Source organism: Colletotrichum higginsianum, chromosome 9 (genome assembly GCF_001672515.1).
Source record: "Colletotrichum higginsianum IMI 349063 chromosome 9, whole genome shotgun sequence".
In the NCBI taxonomy this organism is placed as follows: Eukaryota; Fungi; Ascomycota; class Sordariomycetes; order Glomerellales; family Glomerellaceae; genus Colletotrichum; species Colletotrichum higginsianum.
Genome location: NC_030961.1, coordinates 3893965 through 3918363, shown reverse-complemented (window position 1 = coordinate 3918363; position 24399 = coordinate 3893965). Strand labels below are relative to the sequence as shown.

General features: G+C 56.0%; 3 protein-coding genes across 3 annotated transcripts; all 3 read left to right on the top strand.

Annotated features, from left to right (window-relative positions):
- Nucleotides 1–420: 420 nt before the first annotated feature.
- CH63R_13400 (Copper-translocating P-type ATPase) lies at nt 421–4334 on the top strand (the record flags this gene model as incomplete). The annotated part of the gene is made up of 2 exons (XM_018308374.1): nt 421–1327; nt 1390–4334. The coding sequence occupies 2 exons, from the start codon at nt 421–423 to the stop codon at nt 4332–4334; spliced, it is 3852 nt and encodes a 1283-aa protein (XP_018152791.1).
- A 7356-nt stretch (nt 4335–11690) lies between these two features.
- On the top strand, nt 11691–14358 carry CH63R_13399 (Tetratricopeptide repeat domain containing protein; the record flags this gene model as incomplete). The annotated part of the gene is made up of 6 exons (XM_018308373.1): nt 11691–11747; nt 11890–12711; nt 12786–13365; nt 13467–13792; nt 13861–14089; nt 14186–14358. The coding sequence occupies 6 exons, from the start codon at nt 11691–11693 to the stop codon at nt 14356–14358; spliced, it is 2187 nt and encodes a 728-aa protein (XP_018152790.1).
- A 1454-nt stretch (nt 14359–15812) lies between these two features.
- On the top strand, nt 15813–17939 carry CH63R_13398 (NupC family nucleoside transporter; the record flags this gene model as incomplete). The annotated part of the gene is made up of 3 exons (XM_018308372.1): nt 15813–16150; nt 16356–17691; nt 17775–17939. 3 exons carry the CDS (start codon nt 15813–15815, stop codon nt 17937–17939), a joined length of 1839 nt encoding a protein of 612 aa, XP_018152789.1.
- Nucleotides 17940–24399: the final 6460 nt, after the last annotated feature.

The window sequence follows — 24399 nt, the reverse complement described above, 5'->3', positions numbered from 1 at the left end:
TGACCAACTTCCAGACCGGATCGGGGCATTCCTGCATCATGTCAGTATCGTGAATCCCACATGATATGTTCTCGTATCAAGTATTCTGTCATAGGCCGTGGCTCGACTCATGGACAAGGTAACATGAATGAGAAAGCTGTACGTACATAGTAGACGGCAGTGGCTTGTGTGTGCCTCAAATGTGGCTGATGCGGGAGGAGGATCAATCATCGGCCGAGCCGCTCCGAGAAAGTGGACACGGCCTAATCCATTCTGCCGACACGTGCTTCCGGGACCCACTCTGGGTTCCGGAAGCTGTCCTCATCTTCGCCAAGGTGCTATCGCATCTTCTTTGTCCTTCAAACCCATCAAACACCACACGCGGTAGCTGTTCACCGCCGACAAGAAATCCGACTGCAACGATTACGAGACTCCGCTGCAATGGCTTGCGGATCCGGATGCTGTGGTCCCTCCAAGGACCAATCCGTCGATTCCAATACTGGGCCCTCACCGACTCCAACTGAAACGCCGGCTGAAATCGAGATTGATAGCTGTTGTGACGACGCGGGTTCTTGCGCTGAGCCAGTCGAGGCGGATGACAGTCTCCAAGCTGACCAATCCTTGACTGACAAAAACCGCGATAATGACGATGATTGCCAAAAGGGCTGCTGCTCCTCGACCCCGGCTTCTGAAGCCGCCCAACTTGGATCCAGCCAGGCAGTCGTCAAAGACTGCTGTGGCCCGCCCGAAGAAGATGTTGTCACTTGCGCAAAGCCCTGTTGTGGCTCGGCGGATGAGACAACCATGGATACCACCGCCTCAAAGCCCAACAACGTTGAAGTGACAGCCGATGACGACAAGAAAGGATGTTGCAGCGCTCAGGAGGAGGTCGTCGTCGACAGCTGCTGCCCCCCCGAGCCCAAATCTGAGGACGATTACTCCCAAGCATGTTGTGGCCCAAACACTGATGCCAAAGCAATGGATGTCTGCGGGCCCCAGCCCACTGATGTCACGGATGACTGTTGCGCGCCGAGACTTCCAGTTGCGGTTGCCTGCAACGAGGGCTGCTGTGACACAAAAGCCGAGCCAAGGAAGAAAAAAGACTCGACCATCAAACGAGACATCGGCGCTGATTTCTGTACTCCGCAGCCCCAGCCAACTGATGACTGTAGCAAAGGATGCTGCTCGTCTTCGCCGTCTAACCAGGAGGTAAAGGTAACAGAGGACAAGGCACCCAGCTGTTGCGAGGGCAAGACATCCCCTTGTTGCGACTCAACCTGCATTGACCGACTCGCACTTCGCGAATGCACCGCCAAGAAGTCTTTCGCATCGCGCCGCTCGTCCAAAGGTACTATGCAAATCTATCCCGAAGACAACCATAGCCGTGCTCGCAGCTGACATACCCTGCAGCGACCGCTAGCGATAACAGCTGTACAGGCGGCGAGAACGGCAAGCCATGCCGTGATCACGCCCGCACCGTCCGCAGGACTTACCAGGCCAAGCTTGAAGCCTTGGGCTGCATCTGCCGGGCTCTGCTGGCCCTTGGACAAGAGTCTTGCTGTGCTCCTCGTGAACGACCCGTTCAGAAGCGCTCTTCCATCAGGTCGTCTCGCTCTCGCGTCTCTATCGATTCATGCTGCGTTAAAGGAGCACCAGTTACTGCCTGCGGCTCGACTGGACGCTCTGGCGACAAGAAAGCGTCCCGCTCCGCTGGCTATGGAGTCAAGGGCGACGGTTGTTCCAAGGGATGTTGTGCAAAGCCAAAGGCCCCAAGCGTTGCGGGTTCTTGTGCCGACTCCTGCTGCGATGCGACTGAAGCCACAGATGCCATCGTAGAGACATCCAAGCGAGTGGTCGGCGACGTGACCAACGACGTGACCAACGACGTCGAACGGGGGCTCTCCGGAAAGGAACATGTCGTTCTCAGCATCTCCGGCATGACTTGTACGGGCTGCGAGACCAAGCTCAGGCGAACACTCGCGACGGTTGGCGCGGTCAAGAATCTCAGGACCAGCCTGGTGCTGGCGCGCGCCGAGTTCGATTTGGATATGGGCGCTGGCTCGGTGGTCGAGGTCATCAAACATCTCGAGCGAACGACCGAGTTCAAGTGCGAGAAGATAACCAGCCAGGGCGCCAGCATCGACGTCCTCGCCCCCGGCAACACTGCGGCCTTCATCAGCCAGCCCTGGCCAGAGGGCGTCACGGACATTCGCGCAGTGGACAAGACGACCGTCCATGTCGAGTTTGACGCAGAGGTCGTTGGAGCTCGCGATCTGGTCGATAAGGGTTGGGACACGCCCGTGGAGCTGGCGCAGCTTCGCGCCGATCCGACCTTGGAGGCCGGCAGCAAGCATGTACGCAACATGGGGCTCATCACTCTGCTTTCGATCGCCTTGACCATTCCGGTCCTCGTCATGGCCTGGGCCCCTCTCCCCGAGAGGGAGCTGGCCTACGGTTCCGCATCCCTGGCACTGGCGACTATCGTACAGGTGGTCGTCGCAGGACCGTTCTACCCCAAAGCCTTGAAGAGCTTGATCTTCTCGAGAGTCATCGAGATGGACCTGCTCATTGTCCTGAGCACGAGTGCCGCGTACATCTTTTCCGTCGTATCATTCGGCTTCCTCGTCTCCCACAAGCCTCTTTCGACGGGCGAATTCTTCGAGACTAGCACGCTGCTTGTCACACTCATCATGGTCGGGCGATATGTTAGCGCCCTGGCGCGCCAGAAGGCCGTGGAATCCATCTCCATCCGATCGCTGCAGGCTTCTACGGCGTTGGTTGTTGACCGCTCAGGCGAGGAGAAGGAGATCGACGCGCGACTTCTCCAATACGGGGACGTCTTCAAAGTCGTACCAGAGTCCAGAGTCCCGACCGACGGGACGGTGATCTCGGGCTCCTCTGAGCTTGACGAGTCCATGATGACGGGAGAATCGAAGCCGGTCGAGAAATACGTCGGATCTTCACTGATTGCCGGATCCATCAACGGCTCAGGGACCCTCAACGTCCGTCTGACCCGTCTCCCGGGCGACAACACCATCAGCAACATCGCCGGCATGGTTGACGAGGCCAAGCTCTCCAAGCCCAAGATCCAGGATATCGCCGATCGGGTGGCGTCGTACTTTGTCCCGGTGGTGGTAGGCATAACAATCATCACGTTCTCGATCTGGATCGCCGTCGGCATTGCTGTTCGCAAGCAATCCGGCTCCGAGGCCACGATCCAGGCCGTCACGTACGCCATCACGGTCCTCATCGTGTCTTGCCCATGCGCCATCGGGCTCGCGGTACCGATGGTCATTGTTATTGCCAGCGGCGTTGCTGCGGAGAGAGGCGTCATCTTCAAGTCCGCCGACAGCATCGAGGTTGCCTACAAAACGTCACATGTGGTGTTTGACAAGACCGGGACCATCACGAACGGCAAATTGACGATTGCTCAGGAAGACTATGTTGCGGATGATGTCACATCAACCAAGGGCTTGATTCTAGGTCTCGTTGGCAGCATCAAGCATCCCGTTTCTGCCGCTGTCGCTGCCCATCTCAAGGCCCAAGGCATTTCCCCCTCCACCGTGTCGGACCCCAAGGCACTGACTGGCAAAGGCGTCGAGGCAACTGTTTCTGGGCGGAAACTCCGAGCGGGTAATTCGCGATGGCTCGGCTTCTCCACGGATCCTAGAGTCGAGCCGATCCTCACAAAGGGTTACACCGTTTTCTGCTTCACCATCGATGGCTCACTCGCCGCCGTGTTCGGTCTGGAAGACTCCATCCGACCCGATGCCCTCGAGACCATCGCGACGCTGCAAAAGTCCGGGATTGCGGTCCATGTGCTCTCTGGAGACGACGACGGCGCCGTTCGAGGAGTAGCCACTCAGCTGGGGATTCCCGACGGCCACGTCCGCTCCCGCTGCACGCCCGCAGACAAACAAGCTTACATCCAGACGCTGATGGCTCGGCGGCCGCACACGACAACCGAAACCCGCCGCGGTCCGCGGAAGAGTCTGAAGGAGCCAGTTGTCATATTCTGTGGCGACGGTACTAACGACGCGGTCGCGCTGGCCCAGGCCACGATCGGCGTGCACATGAACGAGGGTACCGATGTCGCAAAGTCGGCCGCCGACGTGGTGCTCATGCGGCCCAGCCTGGCCGGCATACTCACCGCCATCGCCATCAGCAGGAAGGCCATCCACAGGATCGCCTTCAACTTCGGCTGGAGCTTCGCTTACAACCTAGTGGCCATCCTCCTCGGGGCCGGCGCGTTTGTCCACGCGAGGATCCCGCCCGAGTTTGCCGGGCTGGGTGAGTTGGCAAGCGTGCTGCCAGTCATCGCGGCTGCAGTTCTCCTGCGTTGGAGCAAGGTTTAAGGGACCCTTTAGTCTGCCCAGCGGGGGAAAGGAAGGGGGGGGAGGGAACTGGACGGGCCGAACGGTTGTAACATGGGACGGCACGCTGCGCGGGAGAGGAAGAGGGCGGCGCGCGTGATCGCGTCCAAGGGAGCGGGTGCCCGAGGTTGTGCGCCGGTAGGCAGATTCAACATCTGCGGCATGCATGTTCTTGTTTTGCTTTTTCTTCTTCTTTCTTTCTTCAGAAACCTTCGTCATTGGCTCACGTTCTTTCGCCTGCTCTTTTAGTATGGCAATGTTCGGTCGATTGATTCCATCTGGTCTCAGTCTTGGTTGTGGCGTCCATCTGCTTTGCAGGTGGCTGTTTGTTGTCTCTGAGCACCCCGGATCGTGGTACCTCGGCTGCCGTCGAGTGATCGGACTCTGAGTCCGAATTGTTCTCTCTCCTGGTTTGTACTCAGGACGAGATGTTGTGCTGCTTTCCGCGCCGCGCCCACCATAGCTCAAATGGAACCTCCTACCAGCAGGAATCACGCCTCCAACATAGTACAATCAAGACAAAATTGCTTTACCTAGGAGGAGAAGACATCCAAACTAAACTCTCAAAAACCGGTCTTGATTCTCTCGGCGCACGCCATCACCTACCTGCCTAGGCAGAGCAGAGCCTCTTCTCTCCTCTCCCCTTTTCAAGGACAGGGTAAACATGGCACTAACAGACGATGTCATGCAGCAACAAGGTGCGTTATCCGACTTCCCCCGCATGCGTTTAAGCCCCAATCAATCATGACGGGGCGATGCCGCTGGGCAGGGTTCTGGCCCCTTTCCCAGCCCCATACCCTTGATCCTGATCCTCTGTCCGAGGCGTGTCCCCTCCCCCCATGTCGACCCCTATTCGACGGGCAATGGTGCTCTTGCGAGATCGGTCACGATGTACATTCATGGTCTGGCCCCCCTATCACCCACTGCCGGCAGCACAGTTCGTTGATCGGATGGTCGTAGCTTTGAGGCTTCCAAGCTACCGCGTTTTTTTGACTCCCATAGAAGCCATGCGTTGATCTCAGTGTCAGGCATGGGCACTTGCACGGTGTTTTCTATAACCGTGTTCTTTCACATCATGTACAGACTTTTGCGACCTCCAGAAGGACCGCCTCGGCTACGAGTCTCGATCCCCACGTCGACCACATACGACTGCCATCTGGTGCCCATTGAGTGATCGGAGGTACACAGCTTTTCTGCACATAAATTGACTTCTTCACCGGTGTGGGGGCTAGTCTATTGCCAAGTCGTACAATACGCAGCACACACTGTGGCTCGCTGGCTCGCTGAGGGTGATGGTGTGATCTGATAGATGCTCTTCACGACCGGCTTGTCCAATAATGCGCTGGATGTGACCGGAGGCTTTCCCGGCCTGGGCCCTGTTGCAAGGTGACCAACCGGGCAGGAATGCCCATCCCGCCTTTTCAAGGTGAACACAGCGTACGGCGAATGCTAGTTTGCCGTGTGCTGCGATCCGGTGCGATCCGGCGGGTGGGAGTCGAGCCCTCTTGGATCGGGTTTAATCGAGACGAAACATGTGCCGACCTATGTCTGAGCGACGTGGCAACCTACAGGTAGCATTTTCCGAGCTCTGTGCACTAGCACCGAACTGGTGGCTTGTGGCGCTGCCAGGGGAGTGTCCATCTGCACTCGCTTGGAGACAGCAGACTCCAAGGAAACCCAAACACCAAGAACACAGAGTCCGAGAGGGGGGTTCCAACTGGTGTCTAAGTGACAGTTCCGCGGGCCGTGTGCCAGGCGACACAGCGTAGGATTAGTATATCATCCTTGTTTCCGGCGTGCAGCAAAAGCATGGGCAGGGTGCAGTGGTGGGAAGAGCATCGATATTAAATGGAACCGGACACCAGGGCTTACCTTATCTATGACTGGCAATTCATCGATGGGCAAGGCACGCAAGCCGGTTAGTAACAAAAGAGGTGAGGCTACCCATAGTCGTTGTTGTCGAGAGGACGGACTAAGTGCGCCCCTTGATTCAGTCAGCAGTCTCTCGACGGCAAATCCCGTCTCATCTGAATAATGTAATAGATTGAGGCAAGCCCTGGTGGCGTTCAAAAATGTCTTGTTCCGAGCAAGACAAAGCCTTGATAACATGTAGTTTAGTCGTGCTCAACTGCTATACGGAAGGGCATCCTCATCATCGTGGGACCTTTTTTCATTTCATCGTCACCATCTCTCCGCCATCACAACCTGCAAACCGTTACGGCCGTTACAGCTATTCTATCGAGCACTAGGGCTGAATCCTCGCGTGGCACTTCCGGAAACAGAATGGCTCGAGTGGTGCATCTCTACAGTGGTGGTACGCAAGTTGGCAGAAGCATGTATTCAGATTCAAAGGAGGAATTCTCAGGCGTAGAATAGGCAGGTGGGAGGCAGGGGCTGACGCGTCTTCCAAAAGTCCGACAAACTCCTCCGCAACAAGATCCAATAAGCTTAGGAAGCGGCAATATCTCCGTTCCGCAAAGTGGGTTTCTCGTCAAAGAGATCAGGGTCCCGTGGCACATCGGCGACTGAACAAGCTAGTGTCGTGGGCGCGGCCGTGTCCAGATAAAAGAAGAGTATCAATCATGTTGCCAAAGCCTAAGGCAAAGTATGATGTATCTGAGTAGTGATCTACGCTTCGAATGCCATGGAGAAGAATCACAGTCTTGGGCGAAGTTCTCCCTGCCGTCGATCGGTATGTTCCAATGCAAAAGATCTCGTAGCCTTGCGGCCTAGACCACAGGTTAGAGGCTGCCAACCAACGCGGATGAGTCTTAGTAGGCGGTCTAGATGGTCGCTTTCTAAACGATATGGTGGAAAGGGCCTCGGTTGTTTAACTGCTCAACGCACGCCCGCAGAATAAAGGTCTAGGTCCAAGCAGACAAGTGAGATGCTGCTGTAGCAGGGACATTAGCGTCGGGAGAACGGAGAGAACAATGCAGGAATGAAACCAGGAACGCAAATGGTCACGGCATTCAACACCGTGATTCCAAGTCGGCCAAAATTAATTCCAGGGCTCGGTCCGCGGTCCGACAGGCCCTTGGTGCTTCTTAGTACCCCCCTTTGGTGCCCCTAGTTCAAGACTTGGCAGACGAAGAAGAAAGCAGCAAGACTGACTTAGACACAGCGACACCAGGCCCGCGCCGGGCCTTCATGCCTCTCCTCGGCTCCATTTCCATTCGCTGTCGGATAGTGAGAATGCAACGGCAAGGAGGGCGTGCGAAAAGAAGCTCGGCAGGGACAGCTGGCTGGGCTGCCCTCCCCGCCTTGTGTACGTCTATGGTCTGATTGCCCACGCTGGTCTCGCCGCTGCTGTTCCCCATGGGAAAGTGAAATGGCATTGCCTTGCCAATAGTCCAGACACCTCAGGTACTTCAAGCAGGTGCCCAGTTGAGGGTGTGAGGGAGGCCGAAAGGGTTTCTTGTCGGGCGTTGCCTCCTGCCAGCCTCTGCGAGAGGACAAGAAGCAGGCTAGATACGCGGCTAAGTGGCTGATACACTCACGCTTTACTGGATGATGTACACCTTTTGCAAGATCAGCGGCATCTATGTACCCCTGGAGAGACCCGGAATGCTCTTTTTCATCTGCGTAGCCAGTCGGCTCCTCTTGGTGTCCTCATCCCCGATGGGGTTCAGTCCCCATGCCGCCCGCTGGTCAGTAACTCATCTTGGCAAGTATCTAGGCTCAGAGACTCGCAGGCAGTAAGTTTAAAAATCTCAATGACTCGTATTGTTAACGAAAGACTCCGATTGGCGCTTTTTGGAAGCTTGTAGTTTGTTGTCGAAGTTGGGACCTTGCCTAACGAAGCAGCACCCACAGAGGGCTCATTTGATTCATCTTGATGACGTGCCCGACAATCGGCGCCAGCACCACATTCTGCCTCTGGGTGTCCACGAAGCACCCAGGTCCCTGTACTGCCAACAAGAACATGTGTCTGTTTACTACTTTCCGAACAACTCAGGCACCCTTGGCAGCATCATTGCGTGAGCTGTGAGTTTATCATCTCAAAAGGTGCTGCACAGAAGAAGCTACAATGAGGGTGTACCGTCCCCATGAAGCGCTAACGCTTTTTTGGTCAATCCAGTGTACGGGATACTTCGGAGACCGAAAGCCCACATCACGTACCCTGTATGTGAATCTGAAGGCCAGTAGAGAACCTCGACGCGGAGGCCCACTGCTTCAAGCATAGCTGCTCCTGTACGGCAAGAAACATTTACTCAGTCTAGCCAGCCCAGAACAAACAGTATAGGCAGAAGTCACTGGAAGGTAAAAATGCAAGAAGGCTTTGGTGGTGACAAAAGGTGTAGTCGCCATGACTTGAGCGGCCTGGCCGTGTTTCTTCCAACGATCCTCGGAGATAGGGCTTTTCGTAGCCTCTAGAGATCGCCCCCCCTGACGTTTCTGTCTCGCAATGTCGCAAAGAGATTTCCAATGGGCAGTGGGTGAGGCGTGTTCTCTCCTATGTTTCTCCCTAGCTTTTCTTGTCTCCTGTCTTACTTTTTGATCATTCCCTGCGACGAAACGGTTGATCAAGTGACTCATGAAAGTGTACAAAATCAGACGCCCTGCGGAGTGCCAAGTATTCGATCGACGCAATCAATCTCAACATCGATCCAGCCACCATCTCTCCAGTCTCCCAGCCCTTTGTGGAACCTAAAACTCCACATCATCACAGAGCTGAACAGGGAGGAAGAGAGCTATGTTGTGGAACTTTCGCCTTGATGACGGCGGAGACAGGGAGTGAGCGTGTCTCTGGGGAATGATGCTAGGGCATGAAACTGTTGAGGTAGAATAACTACCACCGACAGGCGGCCAATCCATGTGGCCAGACAGTGGTTGTTTCCTCTCTGCGGATTCCAGGAATGTGCTGTCTCAGGGCTTTGACCTCTGATCTCCTCAGCCCCTTTGCGGTCAGATGCTACCCATGGGGAGGGAGAGACAGGAGCGGAATCTAGCAAAGAACGTCGTAGCCCAGCTGAATCGACTGTTTCTGCTCGTGAGTGACACCCGTCTGCTCCATTTACTGTCGGCGCCGTATGCCCTGGAATGATGACCTTGTCCCAGTTCCGCTTCCTGTCCAAGCTAAGCTGAAACTGCCATCCAAGTCCGGCCCGCGACCACCATGGCGGGGAACATCTCGTGCTTTTCGAGCCAAATGTTCTCAGAATGTCTGATCACTGCTCTTCTTTTGAGAACAGCCCGCTAAAGAAACATGATTCTGTGAAAACCCCAGACCCGCTGAACCTTGTGTTCGGGTTGCTGTTCCTTGTCTCGTCACATGGGACGGAGGCGGAAGTCGATCAACGATTACAAACATTGAAACCCCACCGAGAGACGTGGAATCTCCGCTAACACATTGACCTGCATCGCTAATCTGACTAGACTCGGCCGTAGAAGCGAGCATCCACCAGAATTAGACATTGTCTTACGGCTACTCAGCCCCGATCCCAGGCTTTGTAGGAAAGAGACAACTACGCTAAGTCTTTGCGATGGCGAGAACTCGAGCATAGGCTTTTCGATTAGTTGTTCTGTCTCGGGGTTTGGTTTCGGGATCTGCTACTGGTTGAAGAATACCCTGCGGTGGCCACAAACCTGGCCAAGGTGGGCGGATGGCATGTGGCTGTCAAAGAGGCTTTGTGTTGTTGGTCTCACTCAAAGGTGGCCCAAGCCCCAAGTCCTATTCCACGTGGACGGAGATAAGCAAGTTGTAAGACAGCCCTTCCAGATGAGAGATCAAGGTACGGTGGATTTCAGATCGGCACCCAGCTCCCATGGCATTATCTCCAAACTCGTGGGGCCTGGAAAGCAGGGCAAACGCATGATGATGGCCAAGAGAACCCAACATCCACTGCCTTACCCCCCTTTCACCCTTAGTCCGTTGTGAAGTTCGTTCTCGACCCGGAAGAACCCGCTCTCGTCTGCTGACCCCGAATCATTTTCGACACCAGCATGGCCTCAAATCAACTTGTCGAATATTTTCAACCGTCTGCAGAGAAGAAGATGGAGGCATTCCTTCATGACAGTCGTATGTGAGTGAGGCACTACATAGCGATGGTACGATACATGGCTGTCTTCATTGTGTCAACTACCCAAGTTAAGCATACTATCTAAGCTACCCAAACTACCACGGTGCACCGGGACAACATCATGATGCATCTTGTAAAATAAACGTGTTGCGGACTTTGAATGGCGTTTTCTTTTTCCCTTGTAGCGTGAGTGGCAAACCTAGACGCCCCCTCCAGCTTCATCTTCTGGTCCGGTTGATTCCATCCGAAACCGAGAGACACTCTAAGATTGATGGCTACTCCGAAGTCCGAGCCAGTCAAGCCGATGAGCTGCACGCCATTATGGGTACGGACAGGGCACTAACCTCACATTCGCCAGCCTTCTTCGGCCCTGTCCAGTCATCCCTTGGCACGCCATGCCCATCCCGCATACAAACCGCCTGATCGTGCCAGGGTTCTTCAATAATCGGGAGCCAAAACGCACTTGTTCGTCTTGTGAAATGGATCCCCCCCCCCCCCCCAAGCTTGTCCCAGCCTGCCCCAGCATACGCGTTACACATACATTGGCATGGGCCAGTGTGAACCTGTGTTGTACTCAAGCAGCGCGTCATTCCGTGGACTGGGGCCCAAACAGTCATGCAGAGAAGCACTGCAGCATACAATGCTCGCCTCTCTTTTGTATTGGCACCCCATTGGTGCAGATGGGCAGACGGATGGGAGAGATATGGTCGGTCACTCACTGCCTACAGGGAGCCCGTGAGCTGGAGCTGGGCCGGGGAGCTGAAATAAGAAAACCTCCCTTGCGGCCGTGAGGGATCCAGACGAGAGTTCGGATTCTGTGGTTGGGTAGTGACGATGGTGCTCAACCTTTTCCACTGGGACGCCAAGGTGCCACCCGTTTTCTGTTAAAATAGACAGAGGGACATGCCAGAAAATAATAATTTCACTGTGCTTTCATAGAGCTGCTTTTGATGTTCTGATCAACTGATTATTCTGATCAACTGAATAACCTGGATTCCTGTAATATCAACGGCCGCTTGTGCGACCAAACTCTGCTGCTCACGTCAACATTTTCCAGTCACATCTTTTCGACCTGCAGCAACCTGCTCGCAAGATATCGTAGCTGACCAAATAGTGTCACAACCTGGGGGTGTCATATCCTTGTCTGTCCTTCCTTCCACCGGTAACGAGGTTCAAGGTTGGCAGTTGAGCGAGTTTGTCGTGTCCGCACCGTCCAAGCAGTCGCCACGGTCCACACACAGACAATTGGACACCGGACCACAGCAACTCCTGAGTACCAAGAAAGAGGTGCCCTCTGCCGGCCGGTTCGCCGAAGATGGAGATTTCGGAAACCCCGGAGACTTGGCCGAGCCATGCTGCCCCTATCTTTTCTGTGAGTTGTCTCTCTGGCGAGCCATGTCCTCTCAAAGCATCACAGCTGCATTCGAAACTTTTCCCTCCTTTGTATTGCTTTCGCGGCAACAACGTCTGGCTCGACCGAACCCTAAGAGGGATATGGGACTAACTGTTCTCAGGATACCAAGACTACGGGACATGGCCAAGCCCCCTTCTATCCAACCCACCTTGGCGCGTACGCAGACTCTCAGACGCAGCCGCACTGGGAAGAGTACGAAGGCCTCTCCGGAGCTCGAGTGGCCGCAGTTCCATTCCACGAGTACTACCATCCCATCAACGGCTTGTATCACTCGGTCGAAGAATTGTATCCTTCAGAGGCTCTGGGCTCTTCTGTTCACGCTGGGTGCCTCGATGAACCAACACTGCAACCGATGAATTCAGCGGTTGTTTCCCTAGGAAGCCAATATTCCAACTTTGCCAATCCCTCGCAACTGGCTGGCTGCTACAGGACTGGCCCTTATCCAACCGCACGTCAGGCAGGTGGTGGCACACTTGGCCCTGAACAAGTAGCGGATTGTTGTGGACAGCCGAGACACTGGGAAGTGTCGGCTGGGCTTGCGACATGCTCGACTTGGATATCGCCCCCGCCCAGCACAATGGCGTTGTCCAGCGGCTCGTGTAGTCCTAAGGACATGTGCATCGTGACCCCTCGCCGATGCCCCTTTCCTGAGCATCAACTCACGGCGCATGCCCAAGCATCTCCGCCCCATGCCATCGAGCCCGTAACGGCTAGACCGAGCCCCGAGGTTGAAATGCGTTCCAACTACGGCGCCGCCAGGAAGAGCAATGCCATCATCTCCGGACACGACAAGCCGGCGAGCTCCGAAAGAGCCAAGACAGGTGGTCGAAGAAAACGTACAATGACGGAGGAAGAACGCCGAGCTATAGCGGACACTAGGCAGATTGGTGCTTGCATCAGATGCCGCATGCAGCGCCTCAAGGTATGTCCAAAGCTGCACGGAACCACCCCCTTTGAACCAACCGAGCTCGTTTTGGAGGCTAATCGCAAACGCAGTGCGATGTCAACCCTGATGACCGCCAAGGGCCCTGCCTTACATGTTCCCGAGTCGACATGAGTTCCGCCAAAGTCGTCCACCGACAGCCTTGCATTCGAACCAAACTCTCCGACGTCGTCCTATACCGTGACCCCAACACGGCGAGTGGTGAAACCTGGGGGTCCCCTGCAAAAGTCCCCGGTCCCAGACTGTGGGATGGCGATAACACGTACAGGATCAACCTGGTGATGCGGGGACTCTGTTCGGTGCCCATGACCATCGAAGTGAGGCGGTTCGTGGAAAGCCCCGGGGATCAAGTCAACTATAGATGGCTGGACGAGGGAAGCGGCGAGGTTCGGAAGACTGCCCTCGAGCCATACGCCCTCGTCAGCGTCAACGAGACGCGCAAAGCCTTTGACGAATACGTCGAGGCCAACGCCGTCGGCAGCTGGGAGGAGAAGACTAAGAGGGGCGATGCCAACCAGCTCATCCTCGACCATTACAAGAACGCCCTGGAGCACTACAACAGAGTCAACGACGCCGAGAATGTTGTTGACCAAAGGCTTTTGTTGAATTTTTTCAAGCTGCGCTTTGCACTTCGTGGGTACCATCCGGCACTTTGGTTTCCATCCGACCCTATTTCCTGACTCTCTACTCTCCGTCTGGTCACCCCTTTGCATGCTGACGAGTTTCATCTTCAGACGTCAGCATGCACCCTTCGTGGGTCTACGACAGAAACACCAAAAGCGCCAGCTGTCTGGGCATGATGCCTGCCAAGGGTGATTTCCATCCTCTGCTCGATCGGGTCCCGACACCTCCGATGATCACCGAGCAGTTCAACTCGATCAGCCACATAGTAGTGCTCAAGTACCACGAGCAGGTGCTGGAAGACCTCGAGAAGATCTGCTGCAAGAAGATACGGACGTCCTTCTTCACGGTCTACGCCGTCGTGTTCCTGATGTTGCACGAGCTTGCCGTCATGACGGAACACCACCGTCTGGACGCCCTACTGTGCCAGGGCAAAGAGGTAATAGAGAGGACACCAGGGCTTAGGCTTGGCTATGAGATCCTTGTGCTAAATACCTTCATTTTTAGCAGCAACCGCGACAATACGCGTACCTATCGTACCTCGAAATGGTGAAGAAGAGCGCCAACATCCTGTTGCTCCATTGGCAGTACTACAGGAGAGCACCCGACTCCCTATGCCCGGCGGACAGCTGGATCGGCGACCATATCACAAAGTGGTTCTGGACGGGGCTCAGCAGCGAGCATGAGAAGTTTTGCCGAGAGAACTGGCAAAAGATGAGGGAGATGCGAGAGGACGGTGAGTCTCGAGCCCAACCACATCATCTCATCACGTGTGATTCCATCGTAGGCTTTCAGAGTCACTGACTGACTGACTGACTGACATGGTTGCCAGTCCGCTGCCCCGAGCAAAAGGACCTCGGCAGCCCCTTTTACTGGATCTCGCAGATGTTTGAGGATGATTGGTCTTTGGAGGACATCTGGCATCGCCAGGGACGCACGAAGGCGGCCAAGGACCCGGACGTGATGCCGGTCTCCAAGCCTCTCAGAGCAAAACGACGCAAGTGATTCCTTGGGGCGAATGTTTTTGGAGAAATGCGTAGAGAACAGGGCATGACCTGCTTTCAAAGTTTGGGAGAAGCTCGTATACATCAATCGTGTAGAATCCGTAATTGAAGTGCTACCCCCTTTCACGGCGCGGGAGGTATGCGGACCAAGTTGAATCACACACAGCCGAACTAATAAGAAGCGGACCTCGGGGTGTTTTGAACCTCCGACCGCGGCTTATCATCGTCCCTGAACTTCTGTGAACTGTGAAGGGCTCAGTCAAACTCACTGCCAAGATGATAGCGGAACCCCGGGACAAAAAAGAGTCGTGATACGCTTGGCTCCCACGTCATACATCTTCAGTTATCGGCAACCCACGCCCAATCTGCGTTCAATCAAGCGGAAGATGCTTCATTACCTACAGTGGTCGGAGGGGTGCGATGGTCCATGGGAGTGAGGGAGTGAGTATTCAGACGTTTCCGCGCCGCCCTTTTCTCATTCCGTGTCGTCACGCACTCAAAAGAATAGAGTTTTCAATGGGGACTGCCGCGCTGGAAAGCTAATCTTCATTGATCGCTGCGGGTGATGTCAACAGAGCTCGCCGGTTCATCCTAAGATTTAAGCTGCAGTTTTAAAGGCGTGGTGACTTTGTTGTTTACATCATATTGTTTCACTCAGCCAGCGACGTCACCATTCTTTCATCCACCCTTCAATCAATTACCTTTCACTCATCTTTCCTTCCCCCCAACTCACCGGCCCCAGCCAGACCAGGCGCTGTCGCAGTTGTGTGAGGCCCAAGTTGCTCCTTTGGCAGTACCCAGTGAGTCCGGCTCATCAGGAATGCTCGATAGTAGCATGTGGTCTCACTCTGCTCTCAGGACCGCTCATTCTCACACCCTCGGGCCGTTGAGGTTGTATAAACTTGTGTAGCGCGGCACCCTGGGAACCCTGAGTGGAAGACGTGGAGAAAGGGCCGACTCGGCTCCCTCGGGCCAAGTCGGCCCAGGGTTCGTTACGAAGACGCGAACGCGCAGTCGCGGTGCGACGATGTCGATCCTCTCCGCATGCAAACGGTAGAAACGGGCTGGATGGGCGGGCATGCATGGTGTTCGGGGCTTCTGCTCCCAAGAGAGGAGGAGTTGCCACTTGTTATCGATGCATCAGCAACTTTGCTTGATACACAATAACACATATCATGGACTAACAGTTTTGAAACCTTGTCACTCTGGGGATCCGTCCGTTACACGCTGTACCCCTCATTGTCGTCCCATCTCGGATCGCCACACGGACAAGGACGTTGATGGCCCGCTATTCCTCTCCACACGCTGCCAAAATTTTCTAAAAAAGGGGGCCGGGAAGAGAGACCTCGACTCACCGAAACTTCGACCTGTTCACCACCCCCTTCTCATCGACATCCTTCGCCAAAAGGGTTACAGTACGGCACGGCACGGTACGGTACGGTCACAGCAAACACCATGCATCCCGCCCCTACAGCGTCGCCGGGTGGTGGTGACCCGTCTGGCACCGACTTCACCTCCGAGAAGCGCGGCGGCATGCCCGAGAGCGACACGAGCGCCGGCGAGTTGCAAGTGGGCCACGCGCCTCTGTCGAAGGCTGATGAGATGGGAAAGTCGCCCGCCAAGGACGGCGATGCTACTGATGCCACCGCCGCCGCCGACGCCAGCGACTTGGAGGTCGGAACGAACCAGACGGACTCGATGCGCGACTCCAAGGGCAAGCGGACCAAATGGATGAGGTTCTACCGGAGGTACAGGCTTCCGGTCCACGTCGTTGTATGGATGCTGTTCACCGCGTAAGTTTCTCTCGAGATATGTACACACAAACACACACACACACACAAACATACATATATACATATATATATGTCGAACACATACATATACACACACATATATATATATGTATGTATATGTATATCGTTCTCGTGCAGATACCTTCTTCCTCTTCGGGGTTCGGGGCATCGGTTGACCAAAGACATTCTTGTCGCCCAAATACAGATGGTGGATCGTCGGCCTCGTCTTCCAGCGCGACAGGCTCGGCTGGCTGAAGCCATTCCTGGTCTACCTCGCCATCACCATCCGGATCGTCACCCTCTGGCTGCCGGCCGCGGCCGTCATGGTGCCGCTGCGCTTCGTCTGGGGCCACACCGTCGCCAGGGTCTACGACCTGACGCCCAAGAAGCTGCACCAGCCGCTCGCCGCCCTGCTGACCATCGGCGTCTTCCTCGTCGGCTCCATGATCCCCGACGACGTGGGCGAGAACACGCGCGCCAGCCGCGCCATCTCCCTCTTCGGCCTGCTCCTCATGATCGCCCTGCTGACCGCCACCTCGCGCGACTGGCGCAAGATCCCCTGGCACACCGTCATCGGCGGCATGCTGACCCAGTTCGTCATCGCCGTCTTCGTCCTCAAGACGAGCGTCGGCTACGACATCTTCGCCTTCATCTCCGAGATGGCCCGCACCCTGCTGGGCTTCGCAAAGGAAGGCCTCGAGTTTCTGACCGACGAGGAGGTGCCCACGCGCACCTGGTTCCTCATCTCCGTCATCCCGGCCATCATCTTCTTCATCTCGCTCGTCCAGCTGCTCTACCACTGCGGCTTCCTGCAGTGGTTCATCAAGAAGTTCGCCGTCTTCTTCTTCTGGTCCCTCCGCGTCTCCGGCGCCGAGGCCGTCGTGGCCACGGCGACCCCCTTCATCGGCCAGGGCGAGTCAGCCATGCTGATCAAGCCCTTCGTGCCGTATCTCACGCTCTCCGAGATCCACCAGGTCATGACCTGCGGCTTCGCCACCATCGCCGGGTCGGTGCTCGTGGGCTACATCAGCCTCGGCCTCGACGCCCAGGTGCTCGTCTCGTCGTGCGTCATGTCGATCCCGGCCAGCATCGCCGTGTCGAAGCTGCGGTACCCGGAGACCGAGGAGAGCCTCACCAAGGGCAGCATCACGGTGCCCGACGACGACGAGAAGGCGTCCAACGCCATCCACGCCTTCGCCAACGGCGCCTGGTTCGGCCTCAAGGTGGCCGGCATGATCCTGGCCACTCTCCTCTGCATCATCTCCTTCGTCGCCCTCATCAACGGCGTCCTGGGATGGGTCGGTAGGTATCTCGGCATCCACGACCCGCCCTTGACCCTTCAGCTCATCCTGGGCTACATCCTCTACCCGGTGGCCTGGTGTCTCGGAGTGCCGAACAAGGACCTGCTCGTCGTTGGCGAGCTCATTGGCATGAAGATCATCACCAACGAGTTTGTCGCCTTCAAGTCGCTCTCTAGCAATGTCGAGCCCTACGTGTCCATGTCTGCCCGATCCAAGCTCATCGCCACTTACGCTTGCTGCGTGAGTATCCCGTTCCTCACTCCTGGGGGAAACCCCCATCATCCCCGTAACATCGGGAGCCTTGCTGACTGCGTATACCCTAGGGTTTCGGCAACATCGGATCTCTCGGCACGCAGATTGGTGTCCTCTCCCAGATCGCCCCTGGCCGTGCTGGCGACGTCTCGCGCGTTGCACTGTCGGCCTTGTTTGCCGGCGTTCTGTCGACCCTGACCTCGGCCAGCGTTGCTGGCATGCTGTACACTGGGTAGCTCCGGGGTAAAGGCCAGAAAACAGAACCAAAGTCAATAGACCGAAACACGTGAACATATTACCGACGACAGTAGTAGACCCATAATGATGTGACATGTGCCCGGGGGGTTAGTTAGAAAAGGGTAGAAGATGCTCACTGCTTCTCGGTGGGTGTGTAACTCCAAGTTCTCTCATGTGAAGGTGTGAATTCAAGACGGCATCCCTTGCCGTCACCATTCGGACCCTGGGAGAAAAGTATGAGAGCTGCCGACGTGTCTTCTGACATCACGCGGGCCGGCAGGCAACTCCTCGTACCCATTAGCACGACTGTGCTGCTTTCTCGATGGCTGCTGGCAGCGAGGCATACTTGGACAGTAGGTGGCCGCAGCGAGAAAGCCGTACCTGTCTTACATAGCGGGCACGGTGAAACATTCTACAGGGCTGTGTGGCCGTTGGGCCGAGACAATCGCGCTCAGCCTGCGTAGCTCAGCCTCTCCCTTGCGAGGGGAGGGCAGACAGCGCCGGGTTCTCCCATGGCAGCCGAGGCTGATTCTCATTGGTAATGTCTTTGATCCAGATAGCTATTAAGAACGCTCGTCAAGAGGCATCAACTGCTAGTCCTGTCCAAGAGTCAGCGTCAATATCCTCAAACGGCCATTACGGCATCACTCATCTCGCATCTCTCAACAGAGGAGGGCTCCGCACTCGTCTCGAGGCCTCGTCAAGTGACAGCGACAACCTACGCCGGGCCCCTCCCCCATACCCCATACCCCAGAATGCTAAGACTTTTGTCAAAGTTTCCCTCCGCCATTTCACGTAATGAAAACGATCAAAAAGGCTCTCAAACACATGGCGCGGACAGTTTTGTGCCCAAGCGATGGTCCAGAGATGTCCAAGAGATGAACCGGGTCAGGATGGTTCAGCCGGGAATGCAAACCTCTTACGAGAGATTTACCCCATCGTTTCCATCCTTTACCCCATCCCCTTCCCCCCCTCCTTGCCCAACTGGCCGCTTGTCCACAGGCTCCGAGAGCGCCAACAAACAGCTAGAGAATGGCCTGGGCCTGCACATGGGTGCACATGGCAATACCATTGCGCATTTACACTGCCCTGGCTAGACGTTTCCATGGCGCGAGAGGGGGGAAACCTGGGGGCCGGCCGGGAAAGAATCTCCCCCGCGTGAAGCTGAAGCCCTGAACAAATTGCAAAAGACTAGGCAGGATCATGGGGAGAGACTAATTACGGGTATAACGGGAATTTTAAAGCAGCAGAGTTTGAGGCGGCGGCGGCGGTGGTCAGCTATGGAAACGCTAGAAAACGTATGGAAGGATGCCAACGCAGCTGACAAGCGCATGGTCGGGGGGGCTTCGTGATTTGGAGAGCGCTAAGATGCATCGAACATTATTGAGATTGCGCGCGAGATTCCAACGAGATATGGAGGGTAACACACGACCGTGGATAGCCGGAGATGGTGTCGACAGGGGGGCGAGGGGGGGGGAAACGGATAGGCAGGGTGGAATCTGGACGCTGGCGATGGCTTCAGACTGGCATTGAGCCTCGGTTGTTTGCGTCGACTGGAGCACGGGGGGGATTTGCGCCTGTGGGCAAGGAAGAATATCGGGACATTTGTCTGTCTCCTCACCTCACCGCCGTGGCGAACGAAAGTTGGCAACCAACAGACAGACCGGTTTCTGCTTGGACAGTATCGAACCAGGCGCGCGAGAGCGCGTATACGAGTCGTCAAAGTCCGTCCGACCTGGCAGCAAAAGCCTTGGCTTCTGATGGCTAAAATCCCTCATCTAGGGCCTCTTGGCGAGGTTGATCCGGCAGGATATTCGGTGTTAGGGTGGCGCGTTGGGAATGGCGCGGGTTTGATTACGGGGTGTGTGTGTGTGTTTGTGTTGGAGAAAACAGAACAGACCAATATCAATATGTTATGGGCAATATCAGACGCCCGCTCGCGTGTCAGTCGAATGCCGCCGCCCTGTCCCTGGTTGGACGGTTAGCAGTATCGATCGTGACTGAGTGGAATTCGTCATGAGAGGGCGAACCTCCACCAGCAGTCGACCCTTTCATACCATGTAATTTTCAATGATGGCTGGATCCAGGCGTAATCCCTGTGCGAACGGCTTCCTAGTTAGTGCCTAGATCCCAGATCTCGCAGGTAGCCCGAGGCGGCAGAAATTGTCAAGAGGCGTCGGGAATTATTGCTGATGGGTCCTTTTGGAGCCTTGGAGGGTAAATGCTAGTACGATGGAGTTGGCAGTCCGTTTTCCAATGGCCGTCAAGAGTCAGTCTCAAAGATTAGAGAGAGAGGCCACGGACACCAAAGACAGAGACAGATTACAGGTATGGATACTGGGATCCGTCAAAGACCCGGCCGGGATGGCTGGGCTGTGCACTTGTTCGGTGGGCTTCATAGTTCAATGGCGCATCTGGCCTTGTTTACTGGAGAGCAGCGCGTGGCACGCGGCGCGCGGGTGCCTCGTGTCGAACCGGGACGCCAACAGGATGATCCTGTTCGGTACAGATACAGGTACATGATCCAGGTTTGGTTCTGTTGACTTGCCACAGACGCAGCGCAGAGTACGATGTAATAAGTGCCACTGCCTTCCCGAAGAGGCTGATGGTGTAAGTACACATTGTCCTTTATTTAACTGAGCTTAACGTCTCCCTGCATCCCCCTGAGCAGTTGGAGACTGGCTCGAGTGCCGAGAACCGCAGGGTGGCACGATGGATTTGGACTGGACTGGATAATGTGTGGGAGACGCCGCAGACCCTTTGGGAATGGCTTCCCGCGGGGAGTGAGCTGCATCCTGCGAAGTGCCCGGCCGGAGTGTGGTTTTGCTGCTGGAAGAGAGTCGTCCACTAGTCATTTACTTTTGACTAGTTGACTCTAGTCTCTTGGTGCCGGTAGCCCAGACACACACAAAAAAAGTTAGAACAGCCAACTGACAGATTTTTCAAAAATCGAGATTCCGGGCCACTGGCGTTGGACGAGAAAAGGCAAAGTGCCCGGAGCCCGTCCCATGCCCATCCCATCCAAGGTGGTGACCCCCCGGCAATCTAGGCCACGAACGGTCAAGGGCGAGGATAAGCTCGGTCGAATCCATGGCAGACAGGGGCGTAAGTGGATGAGATAGCGACCTGCCTGTTTTGGCCAGAGATAAACGTCTTGGCGGGGAGAGGGATACGGGCTCTGAATGGGCGAGACGATGGCAGTGGTGACCGGGAGGATGGATGGAGGAGGGGAGTCGGCGTGGATATGACAGGATAGGACAGGATGGGGATAGGGATGGGGATGCACCGCACCGTCCGCAGACACGGATACAAGTAAGTCTACGGCTACAGATACACACACTAGTGTCTACAGAATGCGGGCTCGCTTCTAGAACGCCAGATTGAGACGCCCACGAGGACGATATTATCAATATGCGTTAGTATCGGCTTGGTGATTAGATTCGATGCTCGCCCCCCGCCGCCGGCCGGCTGGCCGAACACATAACCAGTACGTTACGCGATACTCCCCTGCTACGCCATGTACCTCAGGCTGTGTTGCAAGGCGGAAGAGTAGAAGGAGAAGGAGAAGGAGAAGGACTAGGGTTTCATTCTTCGGTGAGACAGACTTCCACGACGAGGCGTTCTGCCGCTGCTAAGCAACGCCTAGCCCGCGAACAAGAGATGCAAGAGATGGACAAGCCCTTGGGGCTTGGGGGGCGCTGGCGGGAAGCGTTGGTCCGATGTCTGAGTGGTCTGGTCTCGTCCATCCGTTCGAGCTGTCAGTGTCAGGGTGGGTGGGTGGGTGTTCCTGTCGCCGGCGCACACCCTCCAGATGATTGATTCTCTGCATCACTCATCACTGGGCGCTAGAACGCTGGGCACTGGGCAGACACGGGCACGCCGACTACCATCCATCACTGCATCGCTTGCCAAGTTGCCCACCGCTCACTAAGTTTGGCCCGGGTGGTCTCGGTGCCTCGCTGGGCTCTCCCAGCCATCGAATAGAGCAGACCAGAGGGAGCAGAGAGAGAGAAGGGGAGATCGGTCCAGCAAGCGAACAGCCTATCTAGGCACGAGATACCCTCCGGTGGTGATTGGCGAGAGGGAGAGGGAGAGGGAGAGGGAGAGGGAGAGGGAGAGAGGGTATGAATCGTGGCTTGCAAGTAAGCCGCCGCCCCCCCGCAGATGGCCCGAAAGCGAACGCCCATCGCGTGAGCGTTCTAGCTCTTGGCTCTCCCCGAGTTGGCTGGTGGTGACAAGTCTTGGTGTTGCAGTGGTTGTGCGCCTTATCCGGGCAAAACCCAACCCAACCCAATCCACCCACCAGCCGGCTGGACAGTCCATCCATTCCATTACATTCCATCCCACTCAGGGTCTGGCGGTAACTGTTGCTTGTGGGCTGTGCCGTTGTACGTACGTTGCATGTAAGACCAGAGACGACGGACACACTGCTTACCACACAACGTCCTGCCCTGCGCCGTTCGTTTGTTTCTCTCCTTATTACTCCATAGTCCGCACCCCTCGTGAGGTTGACTCGATGCCCCGTGTCTGACCACACGGACGGTTTGCGTGAAGCGCATGGCGCTGACAGACTCTGCAAATTTTCGCGATAAACAAGAGACGGGGGGGAGGGGAGGGGCGAAAGAAACGAAATCAACCTTGGCGACTCGCCCCAGAGATAAGCGTTGCATGGTTTAGAGAGAGAGACAGAGAGCCCCCCCCCCCGATACCGAATATCGTCTGTCTGAATGGAGAGAGGTTCGCGCCTCTTGATCGGTGGGCGCACCTTGCGGTTGCGGGCGTTGTTCCCAGAAGAAACCAGGAACCACAACCCAGAAGCTTCCCTACCCCCTTCCCTCTCCCTCCCCTTCCAGAGTCCCGAAGGAATTCCACGCATCTGGCCATTGTCTTGGTGTTTTCTTGGTACCACCCATCACGCCCCATCATGCCCATCATGTCCACCCACCACCCCCCGGGGGCAAGGGTCCTCTCGCTTCGTCAGGTACCTTGGTGCTTGTCCCTTTGCTTGTCCCATCTAAGCTTTCCTCAACTGTCCACAGCCAGCACGCCGACGGAGTCCTCAAGAGACTGGGCAGCTGGGCAACGCCTCTGGGCACCGTCGGGCCATAGAGAAACCATCCTGTTCCACGACTCGTGCTCGGCGGTTGACGATACTTGGCGTTAACGAGTGACTTTGGCCGCCAAGTATCTCCTTCATCTCATCTCTTCCCTTTCTTTCCCCCCCTTACCCCCCCCCCTTCTCCGATGATGATAGCTCTGGCTTCTCGTGAATGGTGACCCCCGCACATGCAAGTCTCTGCCGCCATGATGGATGATGATGATGATGCCCGCCAAGGCTGAACAAGGGCAGCGTTGGATTGCGCAGCCTCCCGGTGCCCAATCATGCCGTAGGATACTATCATAGTACAAACTGCAAAAGGGCAAGTCTCACCGTTTTGCTTTGCCACACCAAAGTCTCACCTTCTCTCCCCCCATTTTGGTCTCTGTCTCTGCCTTTGTTTCTGCCTCCAACCCCCCCGGCAGAGAAATTGTTCCTCCAAGCTCTCCCCCTCATCTAGACTCGCCCAGGGGCTTTGGTCCCCTCTTTCGGCCGGTGCTGAACCCTGGCAACTGCTCGCGAGACGCACAGATGCTCTCTTGCTTGCTTGCTTGCCTACAGAGTATACGCTGCGTAGAAAACCGTGATCCCGGTGCAGGTGGTCTCCGTAGTCCCCATATCGACTCCATATCGGACCTCATGTCACATACCATGCGCCGCGGAGTCGCATTCAGGAGGAGATACCAAGAGAAAACACGCGGCTAGGTATCCGTAATAGTAATTCCGTACTAGTAATACCCAGCTTGAAAGGCAATTCCAACAGCCGATACCATACAGTAAGTAGCAGCAGCAGCCCGACCTGCCTTTCCTACAAACCACCGCCCCCCCGGCGATGTCTGCAGGGATGCTGGATGTGCCTATCTTAGCGTGCGACGCCAGTCCCCAATCCGAAGGGCTCCCCCCTCCCCATCCCCAAGAAAGCTACAGGGTAGGCCGGGTCCAGCCCGCGAACCTGCGAGAGACAGGCAGGCAGACTGAGTGAGAGGCATGGGGGATGGGGTTATGTGACCGGCAGGCTGGCAGTCGAACGGAAGGCAAAGCTGATATCCGTACGATGGCCCGTTGCTAGTACACAAGCACACCACTTACCTCCGTCTCACATGCGGCACCCTCCAAGGCGTTCCCGTCCGTCAGACACCGGCGCCCGAATCTTAATTAAAGAACCTCCAACCCCCTCCTCCCTCCGCCTCTCCCAGTCGTGATCTCCCTTCCTCTCTCTCATCCCTTTCGCTCCCAGAGCTCCCTCTGTCTCCCTCATAGCGAAGGACACACCCCCCCTCCCTCTTCTCTCTCTCCCTGCTTGCCTCAACCACAACCAGACCGAGAGAGTCTCTGTTGCTACACCGTGTACGATCTCTAGC